At 37.0% G+C, this 18,893-nt stretch overlaps 1 protein-coding gene across 34 annotated transcripts in view; it reads left to right on the forward strand.

Moving 5' to 3' along the window:
• clasp1a (cytoplasmic linker associated protein 1a) overlaps nt 1-18,577 on the forward strand; it is an 80,689-nt gene extending 62,112 nt beyond the window's left edge. For 20 of the 34 annotated variants that reach the window (XM_077579994.1, XM_077579997.1, XM_077580002.1 and 17 more), the window contains 11 exons: nt 3,401-3,550; nt 4,565-4,671; nt 5,877-6,002; nt 6,834-6,981; nt 8,105-8,351; nt 12,309-12,350; nt 13,806-13,996; nt 14,087-14,215; nt 14,388-14,594; nt 16,286-16,402; nt 16,819-18,577. In XM_077579994.1, the coding sequence (XP_077436120.1) occupies nt 3,401-3,550; nt 4,565-4,671; nt 5,877-6,002; nt 6,834-6,981; nt 8,105-8,351; nt 12,309-12,350; nt 13,806-13,996; nt 14,087-14,215; nt 14,388-14,594; nt 16,286-16,402; nt 16,819-16,905 (1,551 nt within the window). In that variant the 3' untranslated portion in view covers nt 16,906-18,577. The remainder of the gene's footprint in view (nt 1-3,400; nt 3,551-4,564; nt 4,672-5,876; nt 6,003-6,833; nt 6,982-8,104; nt 8,352-12,308; nt 12,351-13,805; nt 13,997-14,086; nt 14,216-14,387; nt 14,595-16,285; nt 16,403-16,818) is intronic. The other 14 variants (XM_077580011.1, XM_077580024.1, XM_077580019.1 and 11 more) reach the window with 3 other exon arrangements.
• The last annotated feature ends 316 nt before the right edge of the window (nt 18,578-18,893 follow it).

Consider the following 18,893-nt stretch of genomic DNA (forward strand, 5'->3'; position numbering starts at 1 on the left):
ACTGTCCTACGTTTGAAGACCATGAAAGAATTTATCCTCGCTGGGATTCACACTCTGTATCATATGGACAGAGGTGGTTCTGGCTAGATTTGTGGCACGGGTGAACCATGCCTTTGTCACTTCACCTTTATAACTAGCGAGCGAAAAATAATTCTGAGTGATCAATTGTCACCGACGGCCGACCCCATTGTACATATTAAGTCTGGCGAAAACTCACTGTTCAACAGTTCGGCTCATACAGACTGAACTGATCAACTTTTTTAACAATTGCAAATAAACAAAAAAATTATAAACAGAAATGGTAAACAAAGATTTCTAATTGTACTTATAAAATAAAAATACATGAAAATAGTACATACTACAAAATTAACACAAAACAGACATCACAAACCAAAAAATTACACGTTTCATTATGTTGTAAAATAAATAAATAAATAAACCATATATCACATTGTACCTCCAAAATCTTCACTTTTCATGAGACCCAAAATATGACATCGTTTTTTTTTTTTACCATTAACATTGCATCATCAGAAAAAACAGCCATTTTCATCATTTTGGATTGATCAATAATTCATAAAAATGGAGTGACGAAAAATATAGATTTTTAAAAAATAGGAATTTTGCCAAATTGTGACTTACGAACCAGGTAAACAAACATTATCAGGAAAATATCATGAGCAAAAATGCAGGACAGAAAAAGAAAATAATATGCATGGGTAATGTTCTGTTATAAAAAAATTAAAAAAATATTAAATTCCTCAAACAATGCATTTGTTTATTATTTCAAATATAAGAGAAGCGGCCCTTCAGAAAATAATCCTATCTCAATCACAACATTGATGCCATTGTCGGGTAAAAAAAAAATCATAATTATTATTGATTTTCTAAAATTGTTCAGCCCCAGTTGCCATACTCATCAAGGAGTTTGATGCAGAGTTGTGTTCCTCTCAAGATGTCTGTCAACGGTTTCTTAAAATTTCTGAGAAATGTCAATTGGCCCTTGTCTTTATGAAAAAATGGTACAATATTGCATCCAAATATTACGGTGAAAGACTGTTGTCTTTCTGTAATGCCCATTCTGCCTTGCCACTTTGCCCCAGACCCTACATAACTGGGTGAGTGAAGAACTAGCTGGTGGATTCAGTACTACATCCTTACTATCCATTGAGGGCAACCTGGAAGAAAGGTGTAAGCAGGTAGAACCAGCTCCAGCACATAACAAGTATCTCGCTTTCTCCGTGTTTAACCAACATTTTAAAGACTGCGAGTGGCATCTCTTATTTACGCTCTAGCTGGTATGCTCTAATAACGTACTGAGAATTTGAGTCTGTGCTTTGTGACTTTTTAACTCTCCAAATGTTTTTTGATGCAACCAGGAAATGAATAATAACACAAAGTCTTTACTTTTCATTAATTGACTTTGAGGTCCGATTTATTGCACAAAGTTGCTTGGGAATGCCGGAATGCCAGTGTAGGATCTGACTAACTGCACATTTTTGTCTGTCTGTCTTCCACTCTTAACAACTCTATTTGTTTTTATGTCTGCGTTGTGTTGACGTTTGTAAGCAATACATATTTAGCCAATGTTAAGGCAAGGTTGGTACATTATAACATGAATGTTTCAAGTTACTTTGCATAAAGACTTCCTGCAGATCATTTTTGAGGTGCACATTCACTTATTTTATTATTCTTATGGATTTGTTAATGTTGACATTGTAATGAGTCGCTTGGACAGCAATGACCAACTGAGAGGCTAATTTTCCTAAGAGACAAAAACAACTTTATGTTGCATTCTTTAATCATTGCGCAATGCGTTGGCCGGGTATATAATTATTTTATCACTGTGCACTTATTGACAGCCATTCTCTATTCCACAGTCCTGGCTAGCATTATTAGCAGTCATGCAACAGCCTGAACAACCTAAAAAAGAGATGAAAAGCAACATATTTTTTCATTTATTTGTTGTAAAAAGAAGGAAGTCAAATTAAGCATGGTGGTGTATCAATTATATTGTGTAGCTGTTTTGGTGCCTCAGATAGGGATGTCCTTGAAAGTATCGAAGGAATCATGAAATTAGAGTTTAACAAAGTTATATTAAATCAAAATGTGCAGTGGGATGGCGATAATGGGTTCTTCAGAACTTTAAAGAACATTTCATATTCATCCAACACTCACAAATTGTTGCCATGGTTAAAGTGTAATCTGGCCAGTAGAGTACTGATGTCAAAGAGCAAGCACAACATTATAAGGGGTGTCAGGCGGTTAAAATTTTTAATCGTAATTAATCGCATGACTTCAATAGTTAACTCACGATTAATCGCAAATTTTCTATCTGTCCTAAATGTACAATAATTTTTTTTTACGTTTTCATACTCGTTAACATCATAAAAGTGGGAAAAAATTGTTACATAGAAATATAACTGCATCCTTTAGTAATGCATGGTACAGTATTTTCATAATAATTCATAACATTTTGTTAAAATTAAAAAAAGATTTACTGCACTGTAAAAAAACGAGTGTGATATTGATTTGGGTTGAGGTCATTTTTCTGCCACTAGAAGGCATAATTGCATTTGTAAGACGGTGACAGCTTTGTGCATTTTTCTTTTCGTATTAAGAGCTATCTAATCTTTAACATGAAGTAACTTGTGAAATTCTGCAAATTTTTTAATTTATAAAATACACCTTGAGTCTCCACAAATATATGCATTACTACTAAATTTCTTACTGCTAAATTTTGACATGGACGTGTCTGCTGCGTTGTGACTGGAATTCCCCCAGAACAAAACTTTGCAAGGGTCGGTCATTAATCGCGCGTTTAAAAAAAAAAAAAGAAAAAAAAGAGTGGCGTTAAAGAAACTTTAAATTAACTAAAAATAAATGCGCTAATTTTGACACCCTTAATTAATATATATTAATATTCTCTAAACTGTGAAATGTGTCAAATAAAACTGTACAGTGTTCTGCACATTAAAAAAAAACTAATTCTTGTACCATCTTGACTATTTTATACATTCATTCTACAATAGTCAACCGAATGTATGAATACATTCCTCTGAATATTGAATACAGATTAATGACATTTAAATGATAAATCATTGTTAGTAATTACTAGATGTTTTTCTTCTCTCTGATTGCAACTTAGACTTTCACACTTCTAAGAAAGCTATTAGCTTTATAGATGCTGTAATAGTTTATGTAGATTTTTACTGTCTTAGCTGCCTTCGTTTTTAAATTAGCTATTACCTTATCGGGACATGTCTTATGCATCAGTTTTAGAAATAATTTGAGTCCTCTATTTTATAAGCAATTCCTGGTTAGTGTTTTTTTAAGTCATCAATATACTTCAAGATCACAAAATGCTTGTATATCTGTGATTGTGTCCCACTGCCCTCAGGCAGCCCAGGTGGTGCTGATATCATTGTTTGAGCTCAACACACCAGAGTTTACTATGCTGCTGGGAGCTCTGCCTAAGACATTCCAGGATGGCGCCACCAAATTATTGCACAACCACCTGAAGAACTCAAGCAATGCCAGTAGCAGTGTGGTAAGTTGAGTGACTACTATGCAACAATATCAAGATCTCACGGTATTAAGGTCACGCCTACAGTCAGTAGTATTGCGTTATTGTTTAAAAAAAAATAAAAAAAACTTGGGGATGCCATAGTGTGAACTGAAAATTATGTTCCAGAAAAGAGGTCAACACAACTGTGAAAAAGTCAAATAAATACACTGGCCAATATTTTACAATCAAAATAAATAATATATAATTATATAATTTGCAAAATATTTTGTCAACGATTAAAATGAATATAATTTCACATAAAGCATGCAAATCAATTTACAAACATGTTTAACAAATTATTTTAAAATATGTGCAAAATAGTGTAAGTGTTCTCTAAACATAGAAATTGGAATAAACTTGAGTCTGTGAAATTAAATAAACCTGTTGCCACAAGTACACTCAAAAAAGAGAATTGTTGAACCAATTTAAATTGTTGAAATATTTTAAGATTACAAATTGTTGACCAACTTAATAAAATTGCTTCAATTGGTAACACACAATTGAATTAAGTTAATCCAAAGTGAATATATTAAGTTTAGTGAACTCATAATAAATTAAACTTAATTAAGTTTAGTGAACTCATAATGAATTAAACTTAATTTAGTTTAGTGATCTCATAATGAATTAAACCTAATATATTCACTTTGGATTAACTTAATTCAATCGTGTGTTACCAATTGAAGCTATTTTTATTAAATTGGTCAACAATTCAATTTGTAATCTTAAATCGGTTCAACAATTCTCTTTTTAGAGTGTATGTTGTCATATCAATGTTGGGCCAAAATGTTATGATATTAATCAGAATCTGTCAAATGAAGGTAAATTAGTTTCTGCTGTATATATTTTGTACTGCACAATAGACATAATCAGATCTCACACACACAAAAAAAACAATGGACAAAATGACAGTTTTATTAAGTTTTTAGCCGATAACAAAAATAAAATTTCCAACAGTAACGCAATGCTCTTTTTTTTGGGGGGGGGGTTGCCTTTTAGGGGTCTCCAAGTAATACCATTGGTCGCATGCCACATCGCCACACGCCCAGTCGAACCAGCCCACTGACCTCTCCAACCAACTGCTCACACGGAGGAATGTCTCCAAGGTACGGACGGTCACAAGCCATCTGCTGTAGTACACCCCCTGTTCAACTGCAAGTCCTGCAATTAGCCATGTCAATGCAACTTCAGTGTACTGTCTCACAACAAAAGTATTGATTGAGTTGCTCTTCCCTTTTCAAACATGTTTCATCCAACACGGGTGGAAGCCTCTCTGATGCTATTTGTTGTGAACATGGGGAAATATATGGTTAAATTTTTCTTCCAGTTTAAATCGAGGTCTAGCCTTTCATGATTTTGTGTAGACAATGCCAAAAAGTGTCCTTTTTTCCCTGTCCTTTTGGGGAGGGGGGGTATGCAGACCAAAACTGCCCAAATTAAAAAATAAAAATAAATGACTAAATAAAAAATATAAATGACTAAAAGTGAAAATAAAAATGGATATAAAAATATAATTCAAAAATTGTATTTAAAAAAATTATATAAATGGAAATATATATATATATATATATATCCCTAAATAAATAAATACAAGTAAAAATACTTTTTTTTTTTAAACGAGATTCAAAAAAAAAAGTCGAAATAAATACAAAAATACATATAAATAGAATTAAATATAAATAAAATAAGTTGAACTGAGATGTCAATTGGAAAAATATCCCTAATTGATAAATACGAAAAAATATCCATGTTGTATTTTATAAGGACTTATTCTGACATTTCATTGTGATGATTTACTTAATTAAGCATTGCATATATTGTTTGAACAAAAGAAATAAAATAAAATGGTAGAAGGAGACACTTATATATAATGCAGCAGAACCCGAGAAGCTGCGCTCATCTTCTCTCTGTGTTTATTTATTTTTAATGCTATTTGGAAATTTTACCTGTAGAGCATAAAACATTTTGCCAGTGCAATGAAGCAGGTTTGTGTTTTATACAGTTAACTTTCCGGTTTTGAAAGAGTAGCTGAGTAGCCATAACGATACTGAATCATCTGGCGTTAGGCTATAAAGTAATAATTGTTTGTCTTTATTTGAAATGTTTCATCTAAAGTATAACTTGAGTCTTACAACTCAAGACTTTTGACTTTTCTCTTTCTGCACACTTGTTTTTTCTCTTTCACCTATTAACACCTCCACCCTCCCACCTTGTCTTTGTCTTGCGGTCTCTTCCTGTTGTTGAATTCCATCCTTCATTCTTTCCCCCGCTGTCTGTCCGTCCTTCCCTCCTGACCGCGCTGTGACAACAGTCGGTTATGGGGTTGGGGTGTCGACGGACTGTCAAAGCAACCCCCTGCCCCTACTCCTCTTCCTCAGCTTAACTCCACCTCTGCTGCCCCTTCTTTTAGGGTCCTGCGCAGAGCACCCTCACCCAGGTAATTGGGTGGGATGAAAAAACAAAAAAAGAGATGAAGCCAGAGCCAATGTCATCTACAATCTAATTTTTTTGCTGATTATATTAAATATCACCACTTACATGCAAAAACATTACTTAATTTATGTAGATCATTTTTGTGTGTGAATAACAAATTATAGACTATGGGCTGATTTGCTAATGCTGCATTCGAGGATGGTCAAGTCGGATTTATCAGAGTGTTTTTTTCCCACTTCTGACCTCAAAGTGTTTGAGGTGAAGGTAAACAACCAAAATGGCGAAAAGTGATAAATTGTTTTTTATTTGGGTTCTCAAAACTCTCAATAATCGCAAAAGAAGAACAGATGGAATGTCCGTTTTGCGCATTTTCAGTAAATTGGCATAAAAAATTCAAAACAATTAGATGGAAACCCATTGATGGTTACACACCATGTCGCTGGTTTGCACCTGCCATTTAGTCACACTGTTTGAAGACACAAAATCAGCCAGTGAAATTTCTTCCGTGTTTACTCGTCACATTACGAGTGCTAAATTCATCAAATCAAATTTGTATAAATATTTCCCCACAATGTACAAAATAAACATCTTGTCAATCCTGGGTGCGCCTGGTTAGTAGATCAGCTTCCACATCTGTTTGCATGCACAAGCAAGTCTGCACTCGTTTTTACATTCAAACCTTTTCGTAAATCAGTCCCTCTTTATGCTTGTACTAACCCACCACACTTTTGGAAAAGTAACAATTTTCAAGTTTTGCTATAATTATTTGTATGGTGACAAAACATCAACAGATTACATGTCATTTTAACATATGTTTTGTCTGATTTTGTGCTAGCGTGATGGAGTACGACACTGAGAACATGAACTCAGAGGACATTTACAGCTCACTCCGTGGCGTCACTGAAGCTATCCAGAGCTTTAGCTACCGCAGCCAGGAGGACCTGAATGAATCAGTCAGACGAGAGGGCAAGCGAGATGACGCGGTGAGTCAAAACATTTGGAATAGGAAAATCATTTTTCATTCATTTTTAAGTGAATGCAAATACAGCACAGCTACAGCATAGTTACCTCGTATCTAATCAGGTGCATTTTTATGCACGACAGAATGTATTTTTCTTGTTGTGATTTCAGTCATTAATATTCCCAGCCATTTTTACTGAAGCAACCCCCTTTGCTCCCGGCGGTTCACAGACTATTCTGTTCTATTGCTACAAAAACATGGAACCTACCAAAAGAAAGATTACAGTCTCTCCTTTAATCAGGAAAAAAAAGTATGTTTGTATCTGTTTCCATTTTGCAGAAATTAGCATAACAATATAACTAAGTTTCATCATTATTCAAAAACCTGTTGAAAACACTGGCGAAAAGAGCTTGTTGCAACATGGCCCTGGTTGGTCTCATATACTCTGCTGCCACCTGCTGGCCGTTTTTGTAATAACTACCATTGCTTTAAGCCACCTCTTCATGTCAAAAGCTGTATCAAAGCCTTCTGTATGCTCTTGCATAAAAATATATATATATTAAAAAAAAAAGTATAAATAAGTTTTGGGGAGTGAAGGACCCCAAGTATTTACACATTTTTGGGTTTGAATGAGGTAAGTGGCATTTATGACACTTTTCACCTCTTATGTTTGATGTTTTCTAGTAGCACAGTCTATGTACAGGGTATTTGAAGAATAACTTTAAAATACTTTATTTGTAATGGGATTGTGTGTCTGTTTATTCTTCGCAATACCATGAATCCCAAAAGGTACCTTACCATGATGCAAGATGATTTTCATGCACCTTACACAAGATTCCCGGAAGCAAAAAGCTGCTGGCAAATTCTGGCACTTGCATTGAAGTATATTTGAATAGGGGTTTACCTACTTAATTACTTCCATTACCCCGTGGATCACTTCTTATATACAATAAATTGCATACATAACATTTTTAACTCTAAGCTACATAATCACGTGATGTTTTTTTTAATCCGCCTTTTTATGTAAATCTTATGCATAATACCAAGTTGTGTTAACAACAAGAAATTGATTTCTTTCAAAAGATGATGTTATACAACATTTGAACATGCTCTCTGTTTTCACTTGCCCTGTGGTGCTTTTATAGGCTGTGAGAGAAGGAATAGCGTCAACACCTGTTTCTGATGCTCGCCTGGGTTTGGATGTACCGGAAGGGGGTCGTACTGCTTTGGACAACAAGACTTCACTGCTCAATACGCCATCACCACGCTCCTTCTCCGGGCCACGAGGTCGGGAGTTTGCTCCTTACGGCCACGGAGAAACAATCTGTACCTACGACAAGAGTGCCCTCAAGGAGGCTGTTTTTGATGATGATGTGGAGCAATTTCGTGACTGTGAGTTCATTCTATTGATTTTTTTTATATTATCGTAATATAAAGGATTGTGCAAAGGTTTAGGCCACCTCAAGCTTTATAGTTTTACTTGTGTTTTTAAAATGTTAGTAGGGTCTGGATAAAGGAACACTGCACCCTCCAGAATAATGTTAGCCATCCTCCGTAAACTATAAAGTAGCACGCTAACTGAGAAACACATGTACACTGGAAAAAAAAGATTTGTTGAACGAAACTTTTAAAAAAAATACTGTAATTTGGCACAGCCAAATTTATTAGTTTCGCTCAAATCAGATTCACGATTTGGTTGGTAGCATTATTTTCATCCATGCATCCATTATCTGAGCCGCTTATCATCACGAGGGTCGCAGTAGGCGGGGTACGCACTGAACTGGTTGCCAGCCAATCAATTGTATATAAATCAAAAACATTTATTGTACCAAAGTAAAATGAATAAATTATATGCCAGTAGAACACCTTTGCCAGCCAGTTGCAGGGCACACATAGACCAACAACCATACCTATGGACAATTAAGGGTGTTCAATTAATCAACCATGTATGTTTGTGGTATGTGGGAGGAAACCCGAGTACCCAGGGCAAACCAACGCTGGCACGGGGAGAACTCCACAAAGGAGGGCCAGTGCCTGAAACCTCTGAACTGTGTGGCGAATGTGCTAACCAGTGGACCACGTGCCACCTGAATTTGTTAAGTCACAAGACATTAGTTAACGTAGGTCACTATGTTGGCACACTGATAAAAAGTTGTGCGTTTATTGCCCCTTTAAGTGGAAAATGTGACCTTTTTAACTTATACTGTACATATGAGAATTCACAATAAGAGAAAAGATCAGGAAATAATACATTTTTGTATTTTAGACAAGTTTTTTTTAGTCAAGTCGAAGCTCGAGAAGCAAATTCTGTCCTCGCGTTGGAATGCTGGACAGGAAAACTTAAAGCAGGGTAAATAAAGAATGTGACATTTGGGCTCTTGATATGGAAAACTCTGGTTCAAAGTAAATGACTATATTTTAGTGTAAGTATTTATTTTAGTTTTATCCAATAGGTGTGTGATTTGTTTTTAGCTGGACTGAAAAACACACACTTGAACCAGAAACCAAAACATTTCAATTAAATCAATATAACATTAGTTTGGTTTCCATCCACTCATTTTTATTTAAAATTTTCAAAAAATGCAAAAGTAAAACTGAATAAAAGTGCTAGAAATTCGAAAAAGGGCCGACAATTCGCAAAAACGTTTTCACGCTTAGAAAATTGCAATTGAATCAAATTGAATATTCCAATATGCGACAGTACATGCAAGACCGTGAAACAAGGCTCTTCACTATTTGCTACATTTGTAACTATTAACTCTTTGACTGCCAGACGTTTTCAGAAAAGGGATGCCGTGGGTGCCAGCCGATTTAAGCATTTTGACTGATCTTTCAAGGTCCACAGAAAATTTTATGTTTGGACTATGGAAACACACACACTACCAAATGAAAGTTTGAACTCTCATCTTTCATCAGAAAAAAAAAGTTTGTTTCTACCTTATTCCGTTTTTCAGTAATCAACAATAGAAAATGGTTAGTTTCACCCAAATGCTCTGTTTTGAAACAAAATATGGAGAAATCAAGCTTTTTGTGAAACGATATTATTTCATGCACTCTAGTGAATTTGACACCTTTTTTTTTCCATGAATGATGCCACAAACACCTTAACAGTGCTTTACTTTTGTAAAAGACTACCACCAACAATGAAAAAGTGTTTTTTGATAGCAAAATACGTTTTTACATTCAACAGTGTAACAATTTGACAAAACAATTTGGCAAACTATTTACAAATGTGTGCAACCGTGGTACTATTTACAATTGTGTGGATGTTTCAAATACAGTTTTTCTTTTTGTAACACTCCCCTGCGTGCAAGGGGACGCAGCAGGATTTGCACAACAGATTAGTTTCACTGCGATGGCCCCTTCGCGTGCAGACGCTACACTTTCTTGCTGGCTTTTTTTTCCCGGGGAATAGCAAGTATATACTGCAGTGTGTGTTTGGCCATGTTGCCATCAAGTCTACTCTCAGGATCATGATACGGTAACGTTACGGTGGTGTTACGTCTGGCTTCCTCATGTCCTTCTGTTCCTATACTGGGTGGTAAGAGATGTTCTGATCCATCGTATCCACTCCATTCATGGTGGCATCGTAGTCCAGAACCAGTGTCTTCTCCGTGATCAGACTGTACCCACTCCTCCGATGAATATGCATTGGACTCGGGGCACTCTTCGTCGTCCGATTGAACGTCCGCCTGTGCAGAAGTGCTCGGTTGTGCTTCGCATTTTCTGGCGTTAGCATCGCTAGCCGGTGAGGCTTTATGACGTGATCATAGCCGCCGCGTCAACGCTTCCAACTTCGGCGTCAACCTCGGAGTCACCATCATCATCATCATCATCATCATCGTCATCAATGTGCTCTTTAGCATTGGTCGATGCTTTTCGTCTTTGAAAAAAATGCTCAAGCGTGAGCTGCTTGCAACCGGTCGCCATTATGGCTTCCTCAGCCATTTTCCCCTCAACACTCTAGCTCCGCCTCACGTCTTCTACTGACGCCTACCCAATCTTGTCCAAAGAGAGTCATCGCTGCCCTCTAGTGCCCAAAAATAGTCATTATACTAAGTAAATCTGCTTGATACTTTCAGCACAGCTGGCCAAGGCTTTCCTCCACCCGTTTCCCAAAAAAAACATAGTGAACGTCTTTTAACGTCTTTGGCAGTGCTCCGTAGGATTTTACTAAACGTTATTTAATGTTTTTGGCAGTCAAAGAGTTAATAAAAAATAAAAATAAAATATTTGTTACTTGTTATATTTTAAGGACATTTCAGTTAAATTTAGGATGCTGGCACACATCAGCATTCTCCAGATTTTCACAGACAAAAAAAAAAAGGCTGAAAAGACTCCTCCTTGAGCTTGGCGCTAGTGTTAATTTTGTCAACGAAAAGTAAACAAAAATAATTTTGTCGACACTCATTTTTCACTGGACTAAGACTAGACTAAAACCCTCATTTGCTCCCAATTTTATTTTTTTTTAAATACTTTGTCCTACACTCCCAAAAACGCATTTATACGTTTTTTATGTTTTGTAAGCTACAACATACAGAAGGCATTGATGCTGCCTCTGAACTGAAGAGAATGCTTGAAGCAATGGTAGGTATCACCCCCCCCCCCCCCCCAAAAAAAAACGACCAGCAGGTGGCAGCAGAGTGTAAGACATCAACCAGGGCCATGTTGCAAAAAAGCTCTTTTCCCCAGTGTTTTCAACAGGTTTGTGAATAACGATGAAACTTAGCTATATTCTAATGCTAATTGCTGCAAAGCGGAAAGAGATACAAATGTACTTTTTTCCTGATGAAAGAAAATACTCTAATCTTTCTTTTAGGTTCCACATTTTTATAGCAATACAGTAGAACACAATATTCTGTGGGCCTTGCAAAATCAGTCAAAATCCAGTAAAACAGACAGAAGCGTAGGCGGTTGCTTCCGTGAAAATGGCTGGGATTGAATGAGATAATAATAATATCAACTAATTATTTTTTATTTATTTATTTTTATTTAAAAAAATTGATATAAAACATTTTTTTAAAGTAGTAAAAATAGTTACTTTACCTGGTAGCGAGTTACTTTTATTATGAAGTAATTCAATTACTAATTCTTACTTACTTTTTTAAGCAAGTAATTAGTAACTATAACTAATTACTTTTTTAAAGTAACATTCTCAACCAACGCTGTCAGAATGGCACAACCTTTGCCTCAGTTTGAGCCAGGGCAAACACTGATGTGGAATAGCATTTAGGACTGCTCCTTCGTTTTCACATCTAAATTATTATGAAACATTCCTGCTTGTTGTTGTCATCACAATCTGTCTCCCATCTTCCACCTTCATGTCTTCTCCACCCCTCTCCCCTTTAGGCCGACGTAAAGAAAGTGGTGAAAACACGACGGTGTTCTCTGGTAAACATTCTGTCGCCGTCTGACTTTGCTGAGTGTTTGGCAAACTGACAGCTAGATGACTAAACGACTGTCCTCATTTTCCTTTCACTTTTTGTCTTGTTTGCTCTTGCTCATCTCCCTTGACTGACATACCTTCCTTTATCTCTGCCTGAGACGTTATGACCCTGTCCTCATTTTACGTCATTATATGCCCATTAGACAATATAGGCAAATGCTAAGGGCACCACAGCCTCCACGAGACACCACAAATTTGGGCAGAAAAAGTCACTTTCAATATACTGTAATTTCATTAAAACTTCTAGTGAAAGTTGGAATCCCTGATCTGACCATTATTCTCCTAAATGAAAGCCCAAGTTTTAAAAAAGTATTTTAGTCTTATATGATGCACAAAGACTGAATAATACTTATAATTTATATGCAATAGAAATGTTTGAGTGATTATTATGTGTATTATTATTATTGTCTATCTAACGATATGTAAATTACCTCAGCTCATGCATAAAGTAGCTTCTTTAAATTAAAAGAAGTTGTCCATGTGAACTCCTTAAAATTACTGTGATGATTCAAATTGTCTTTTAATTGTCCTTTTAAAAAAACTTGACTTAAATGGCACAAATTAATTATTATTCATGAGAAGATCATGCAGTAGAACAGTTCATGTAGTTTAGCCAAATAGGTTTACCTTATACTACAAATATTGTTCTATCTTTTAGTACATTGATACAGTAATTTCATAGTGATTCATAAAGTTATTTGAAGTTAAAAAATATATACCACTATACAGTTAACAGGAGTGTAAAACTTGGGTCATATATTTGCGTTGAGGTAATTTTCAGGGTTGACGTTGGTGACCGTTACAAGACATGAAGCAACTCGTGTGCCCATTTTGTTTATTGAACATTACAACTAGTCCCCATTCCCGACAAATAGTCAAGTAAATTTATTATTACAATATATTTATTATTGCAAAAGTGTGTTATAGTGATACCTTTTTACAACATTGCATGCCTTTATTTTGTTAAGTTTTATACGGATGCACATTGTCATTAGTGATGCAGCTTTCCAGCAAATGAGACCAAAATAAAACTGCTGATGTTACACGAGTTATCCTCTGGAGCTGAACAAAATACGCCTCGCTCCTTAAGAGCAAGTGACTTGGAGTCACTCCAGCTGACAGGCATATGCTCGACTCGTAGCTCTCAAAGAGGTCTGGGAGTGCCCATGCAGACTCCTTTGAGAGCTGGAGCAACCTAGCTCAGTGCTAACTCCTAATTAGCTAACTACCAAGTGTGTTCCCCTCTCAAAGCAGGGAAAAGGTGGTGGTGCTTCACAGTCCAAATGGCTCTTCCATTGTTCTCCTCTTAGCAATATGGATGGATAGATAGATAGATTATATTTGAAGTACAAGTCTTAAGATAAACTATTGTTTTGCTGTCATTCTCTGTTGGTGAACAGTTGGTCAGGACAACTCTGACTTGTTGGCCGACCTGCTTAAGGAGTTGTCCAATCACAATGAGCGCTCTGAGGAACGTAAAGGCGCATTGGTGGAGCTACTGAAGATTACGCGAGAAGACAGCCTGGCTGTGTGGGATGAGCATTTTAAAACTATCCTCCTCCTCCTGCTGGAGACACTGGGCGATAAAGATGTAAGTAAACTAATGTCTTAATCAAATTATGTGATTTTGAGGACTTACCAGCTATTATCCTCCCTTGAACCCTATTTCTGTTTCTGCCAGCATACTATCCGAGCCTTAGCGCTACGCGTGCTGAAAGAAATACTAAAGAATCAACCAGCTCGGTTCAAGAACTATGCAGAGTTAACCATCATGAAGACCCTGGAGGCCCACAAAGATTCTCACAAAGAGGTACGTTGCTCCACACAGAATGTGTAAAAATCTATTATCCTTTGTCTTTTTCTCTTTATCTTTTTGAAAACTTTTTTTAGCCAAACCATCATCCTTCAAATGATGAAAAATGTCATCCAGAGACCTGTGCTTTTCATAAAAACAAAGAAGTTTTTGTTCATGTGACTTTCAGGTGGTGCGTGCAGCCGAGGAAGCCGCGTCAACATTGGCTGGATCCATCTATCCAGAACAATGTGTCAAGGTGTTGTGCCCAATTGTACAGACAGCCGATTACCCGATTAACCTGGCTGCCATTAAGATGGAAACCAAAGTCATTGAACGCATTGCTAAGGACTCTCTAATTCCGCTGCTAGTGGACATCATCCCAGGACTCCTGCAGGTTTGAGACACTTTTCAGCCTTTAACTCCCCACCTAAGTCAGCCTTTTGCTGGCTTGCTGCCATATGTATACGGGACTCAGGCGCAGAAGTGGCAAATCCAGTTCCAGAAAGTAAAACACCTGCCACAGTTTGGCTTTAGCCCCAGGTGCTAGCTAGCTCCCTAGCTAGCTACCATAGTGCTTGTTTACCTGCTGGGGAACTAGCTAGCTAGCACTAATGGCTAGCTAGCTAGCATCAGGGGATAAAGCCAAACTGTGGCAGGGTTTTTACTTTGGACCTGGATTTGCTACCTCTGCTGAGGCGACACTGAAGTTGACCCGGTGTGCTTCACATATTGTTTCAAGAGAGAGTAACACAGGCGGGTCATAATGCTACCAGCCTTAATGAATTTCTCACTGTCCGCAAACAATTGTGGCGAAAACAATTGTCTTTGATGGGCTGCACATCTTTCTGTCAGAAAGACTCATTTTACCAGGAAATGGCATTTATTTACTCAGCGACACATTGTGAACTCATCATTGACCTCTCAAATTTTTATTGTCATTTTTATATTTTCAAACAAATACAAATGCAGACATTCAATATTGTCAGCTTCAAATCACTTATATATTAGATCAGTGTTCCCCAACCCTGGTCCTCGGGGCACACTATCCAGCCTGTTTTCCATGGCTCCCGATTCCAACGTGAGGTGAAGATCGTTATCAGGCTTCTCCAGAGTTTGCTGATGAGCTGTCATTGGAATCACCTGCGTTGGCAATAGGGAGACGTGGAAAACAGACTGGATTGTGTGCCCCGAGGACCAATGTTGAGAAACACTGTATTTGAGTAATTTACCTTATGATGTATATAAGGCTAAAGATGATGAATAACAAACACTTTACAAACACAAAAAAAAGCATAATTAAAGGAGAAGTCAACGCAAACAAATTGTCTTTACTATTATGTTCTATGCGCCCCCATTAGTCTAAACAAGACATTCAAGTTACCTCATTCAAACCCCAAAACGTATAAATATGTTTGTTTGTTTTTTATGCTAGAGCATAAGCAATCAGCATGTTGCAACAAGCTCTTTTTGCCAGTGTTTTCAACAGGTCCATGTTTTTATAGCAATAGAACACAATATTCTGTGGGCCTTGCAAAATCAGTCAGAATCCAGTAAACCAGCTGGGAGCGAAGGGGGTTGCTTCAGTGAAAATGGCTGAGTGAATGAGTTGATGATAAGCAGAATCCACTCGTTTATATACATTTGCCACTTGCTGTCGATTGAAAATGACATCACAGTTGATTCAGGTAATGACCAATCACGGCTCAGCTTCAGAAAACAGGTGATGATTGGTTGTTACCTGAGCCCTGAGCAACTTGGGACGTCAGTTAAGTCAACAACATGTGGCAAAATGGCCGCCCACTGAGTTAGATAAAATTTGTGGATTTTGATGCTTAACTTGTATGATTTCAGAGTACCATGTTTAGACTAGTGGGGGAAAATACTTGATATTATTCTTTTTTTTTTATTACCATTTTATGTTGCTTTATTGATGTAAGCTCCGAGTATTTTGAGAACAGCGGAACGGCAAATTATTTGCCTTATTTTTGCCTCGAAATGTATTCCATACTTTCCCACACTGCTCATTGTCCTGTGTATGTGCACTGCATGGCGCCATTGCATGATACCTCTCTTGTTTCATTGCAGGGATATGACAACACAGAGAGCAGCGTTCGCAAGGCCAGCGTGTTCTGTCTGGTGGCTATATATTCCGTAATTGGTGAGGAGCTCAAACCGCACCTGGCACAGCTCACCGGTAGCAAGGTAATGATCAATACCAGAGATTGTTTGGGCGCACCTCAGTGGCGGGCAGTGCATTTCAGAGCTGCCTTCAGTGGTTGGGGACTTAAGGGTGTATTGTGGAGGTTAAAATTTTAATGTTGAAGATTTTTTACATCATGTATGATTAACCAATGCCCAGATGAGTACAAAGAGCCCTGACTTTTTAAGTGCACAAACTTTACAGAGAGGCTGCAGTTACACTTTAGGCCAGAGGTGACAGTCGTGAGCTAAAAGTGCCAAACTCCTCTATGCACCTAAGTGCCCTTTTCAAACTCAACAAGAGAACCTCCCTTCTTTTTTCTCTCTCTTCACGTCACCAATAGCATTACTCAGATTATTCTGTATGAGTGCAACTTGTTAAAATCTATAAAATGAGTTGTGTCCTTGTTTGTTTGCAGATGAAATTATTGAATTTGTACATCAAGCGGGCCCAGACCACAAACAGCAATAGCAGCAGTTCCTCAGATGTATCCTGTCACAGTTAATGGAGGGATGAACGTTGTCATCCATTCAGTGGTCCCAACTGCTTGAAACATCACTTCCTCCTCTTGAAATCACATCATTTGACTGCTGTTTTCTCACGTCTAACTGTTTTCTTTTTAGTCGTCCGCCCATCGCGTATTGTTGTGCAATCTTTGGAATGTAGTATGGATGAGGAGAGATCGTTTTTCCAACATTTAAATATGAGATTTGGTTCAATAAAAAGCTCAGTCACCAATCAGTGAAATTAATGAATTAACTTTTAAGTGAAATAAAATAAATAGAATTTAAAACAAATATCGGTACTATATATGTATTTAAAAGAAAGAAAACATTAGTACTTAACTGTAATGAAATTTCAGGTAATATTTTAATTAAATTGAGGCACAGAGAAGCTCCTGCATTGAATGTTTTTTATTTTATTTTAATCATTTTAAATCGAGAGGCTTCAATTAAATGAATCCCCTCTGTGTAAAAAGTACAGTTTTATGTTCAACTTGCTTTTCTCAAGATAGAATGGTTTGTGATGTTGCTGGATGGAAGTAACGAGTGAAAATAAAGTCTGAAGCTTTGTAAATACTGCAAATGTCTTTTCTAGCTTAGAGTTGGGAGGGACCAACAATCTGACGCTGTAGCTATGTTCATGTCATGCACACAGTAAAGGTTCTTTAAGAGGGACTGGCATGTACAAAACTGTAAACTATCAGCTTATGAAAACTGTGAATCTGTTTCGGGGGGACTGACCCTTGTAAAGATGCAGTCAGTATTCTCCTGTCTATGATAATCTGAAACCCCACAAGAAGTTCATTTGTATATACACTTTTCGACCACTGCTTTGCAGCATTTTTGCTAACTGTAAGTTGCCTATGTCAATCTTTTGCACGTTAGCCTGTACTTAACTTGCAGCACGTCGCCTGTGCTGTGTGAAGGGCCCAGGTTTTTGGCTGTTCAAGTGCACTTGCAACATTGTATTACTCATTACTTCAATATAGGGCACCAACCGTTTTAGTCTTTGGCGGTGCATTTGATCGGCACGCCATTCAAACGGATTGTTTTCACTTTAGCATTATATTTATGGGAAGGTGTCAACAGGTATGAAAAAGCTTTAAATGTGTGGAAAGTCGACTACTTTTCTTGGGTTAAATGTGATTATATGGAATACGATCCTGCTTTTATGACAAACGTATTACTGATTTAGGATTTGAAATTCAGCTGCTGTACAAAGCCTCTCTACTTGATGTGACGAGTGATATCACTGAGAATCCCACGCCCATTTTTTCGCCTCAACTAAATGAATGTATATAAGTTCCTTCTGTTAGAATATCACATTAGTTTAGAGGTACTGAAACACAGGCCAATGTCTTCTTTAATTTGACTTCCTTTGACAATAATTGCCAAGCCTGTTTGCTGTCAAATAGAAAATCGTATGTCAAATCTGTACTCTGTGTAAGGGAGAGTTGATTATCACTATGTCCATACACAGGTGAGGCAGTATTCCAATTGCAAACAATTAACTTTTATTTTGCCATGCAAAATGTGTGCTCATATTTATTTGACTTAATATTTTATTTCCTCAAACTGTACAGAAGGACGTTTTTGGTTAACAGCCACCCTTGATAGACTTGCAACAATAGAAATTGTTTGCTCGAGTAATAAACAGACTTGATGATCTGGAAATTCTCTTGCTGTTTATTTCACGTTGATCAACTTGCAAACATGTTTCTAAGCATGCTGAACCTTGCTCTATTTCTCACTTGAGGTTACTTGTCTTCATGGCCATTTACAAACATGTGCATCCATCCTACGATGGCACTCTTACTATCATGCCGATTGACATCAACTGGTTAGTAAACAACAATTATAGATTCGAAACAATCATTTATTTTGAATCCATTGTGGTCTTTAAAGACTCGAGCATTGTCATTGTTGTTGTGTTTGAGAAGCAATAATGAGACTTGGTTTGAGTATCAGATGAAATTTTAGTGCACTCGTC

This window comes from Vanacampus margaritifer, chromosome 11 (genome assembly GCF_051991255.1).
Source record: "Vanacampus margaritifer isolate UIUO_Vmar chromosome 11, RoL_Vmar_1.0, whole genome shotgun sequence".
NCBI lineage: Eukaryota > Metazoa > Chordata > Actinopteri > Syngnathiformes > Syngnathidae > Vanacampus > Vanacampus margaritifer.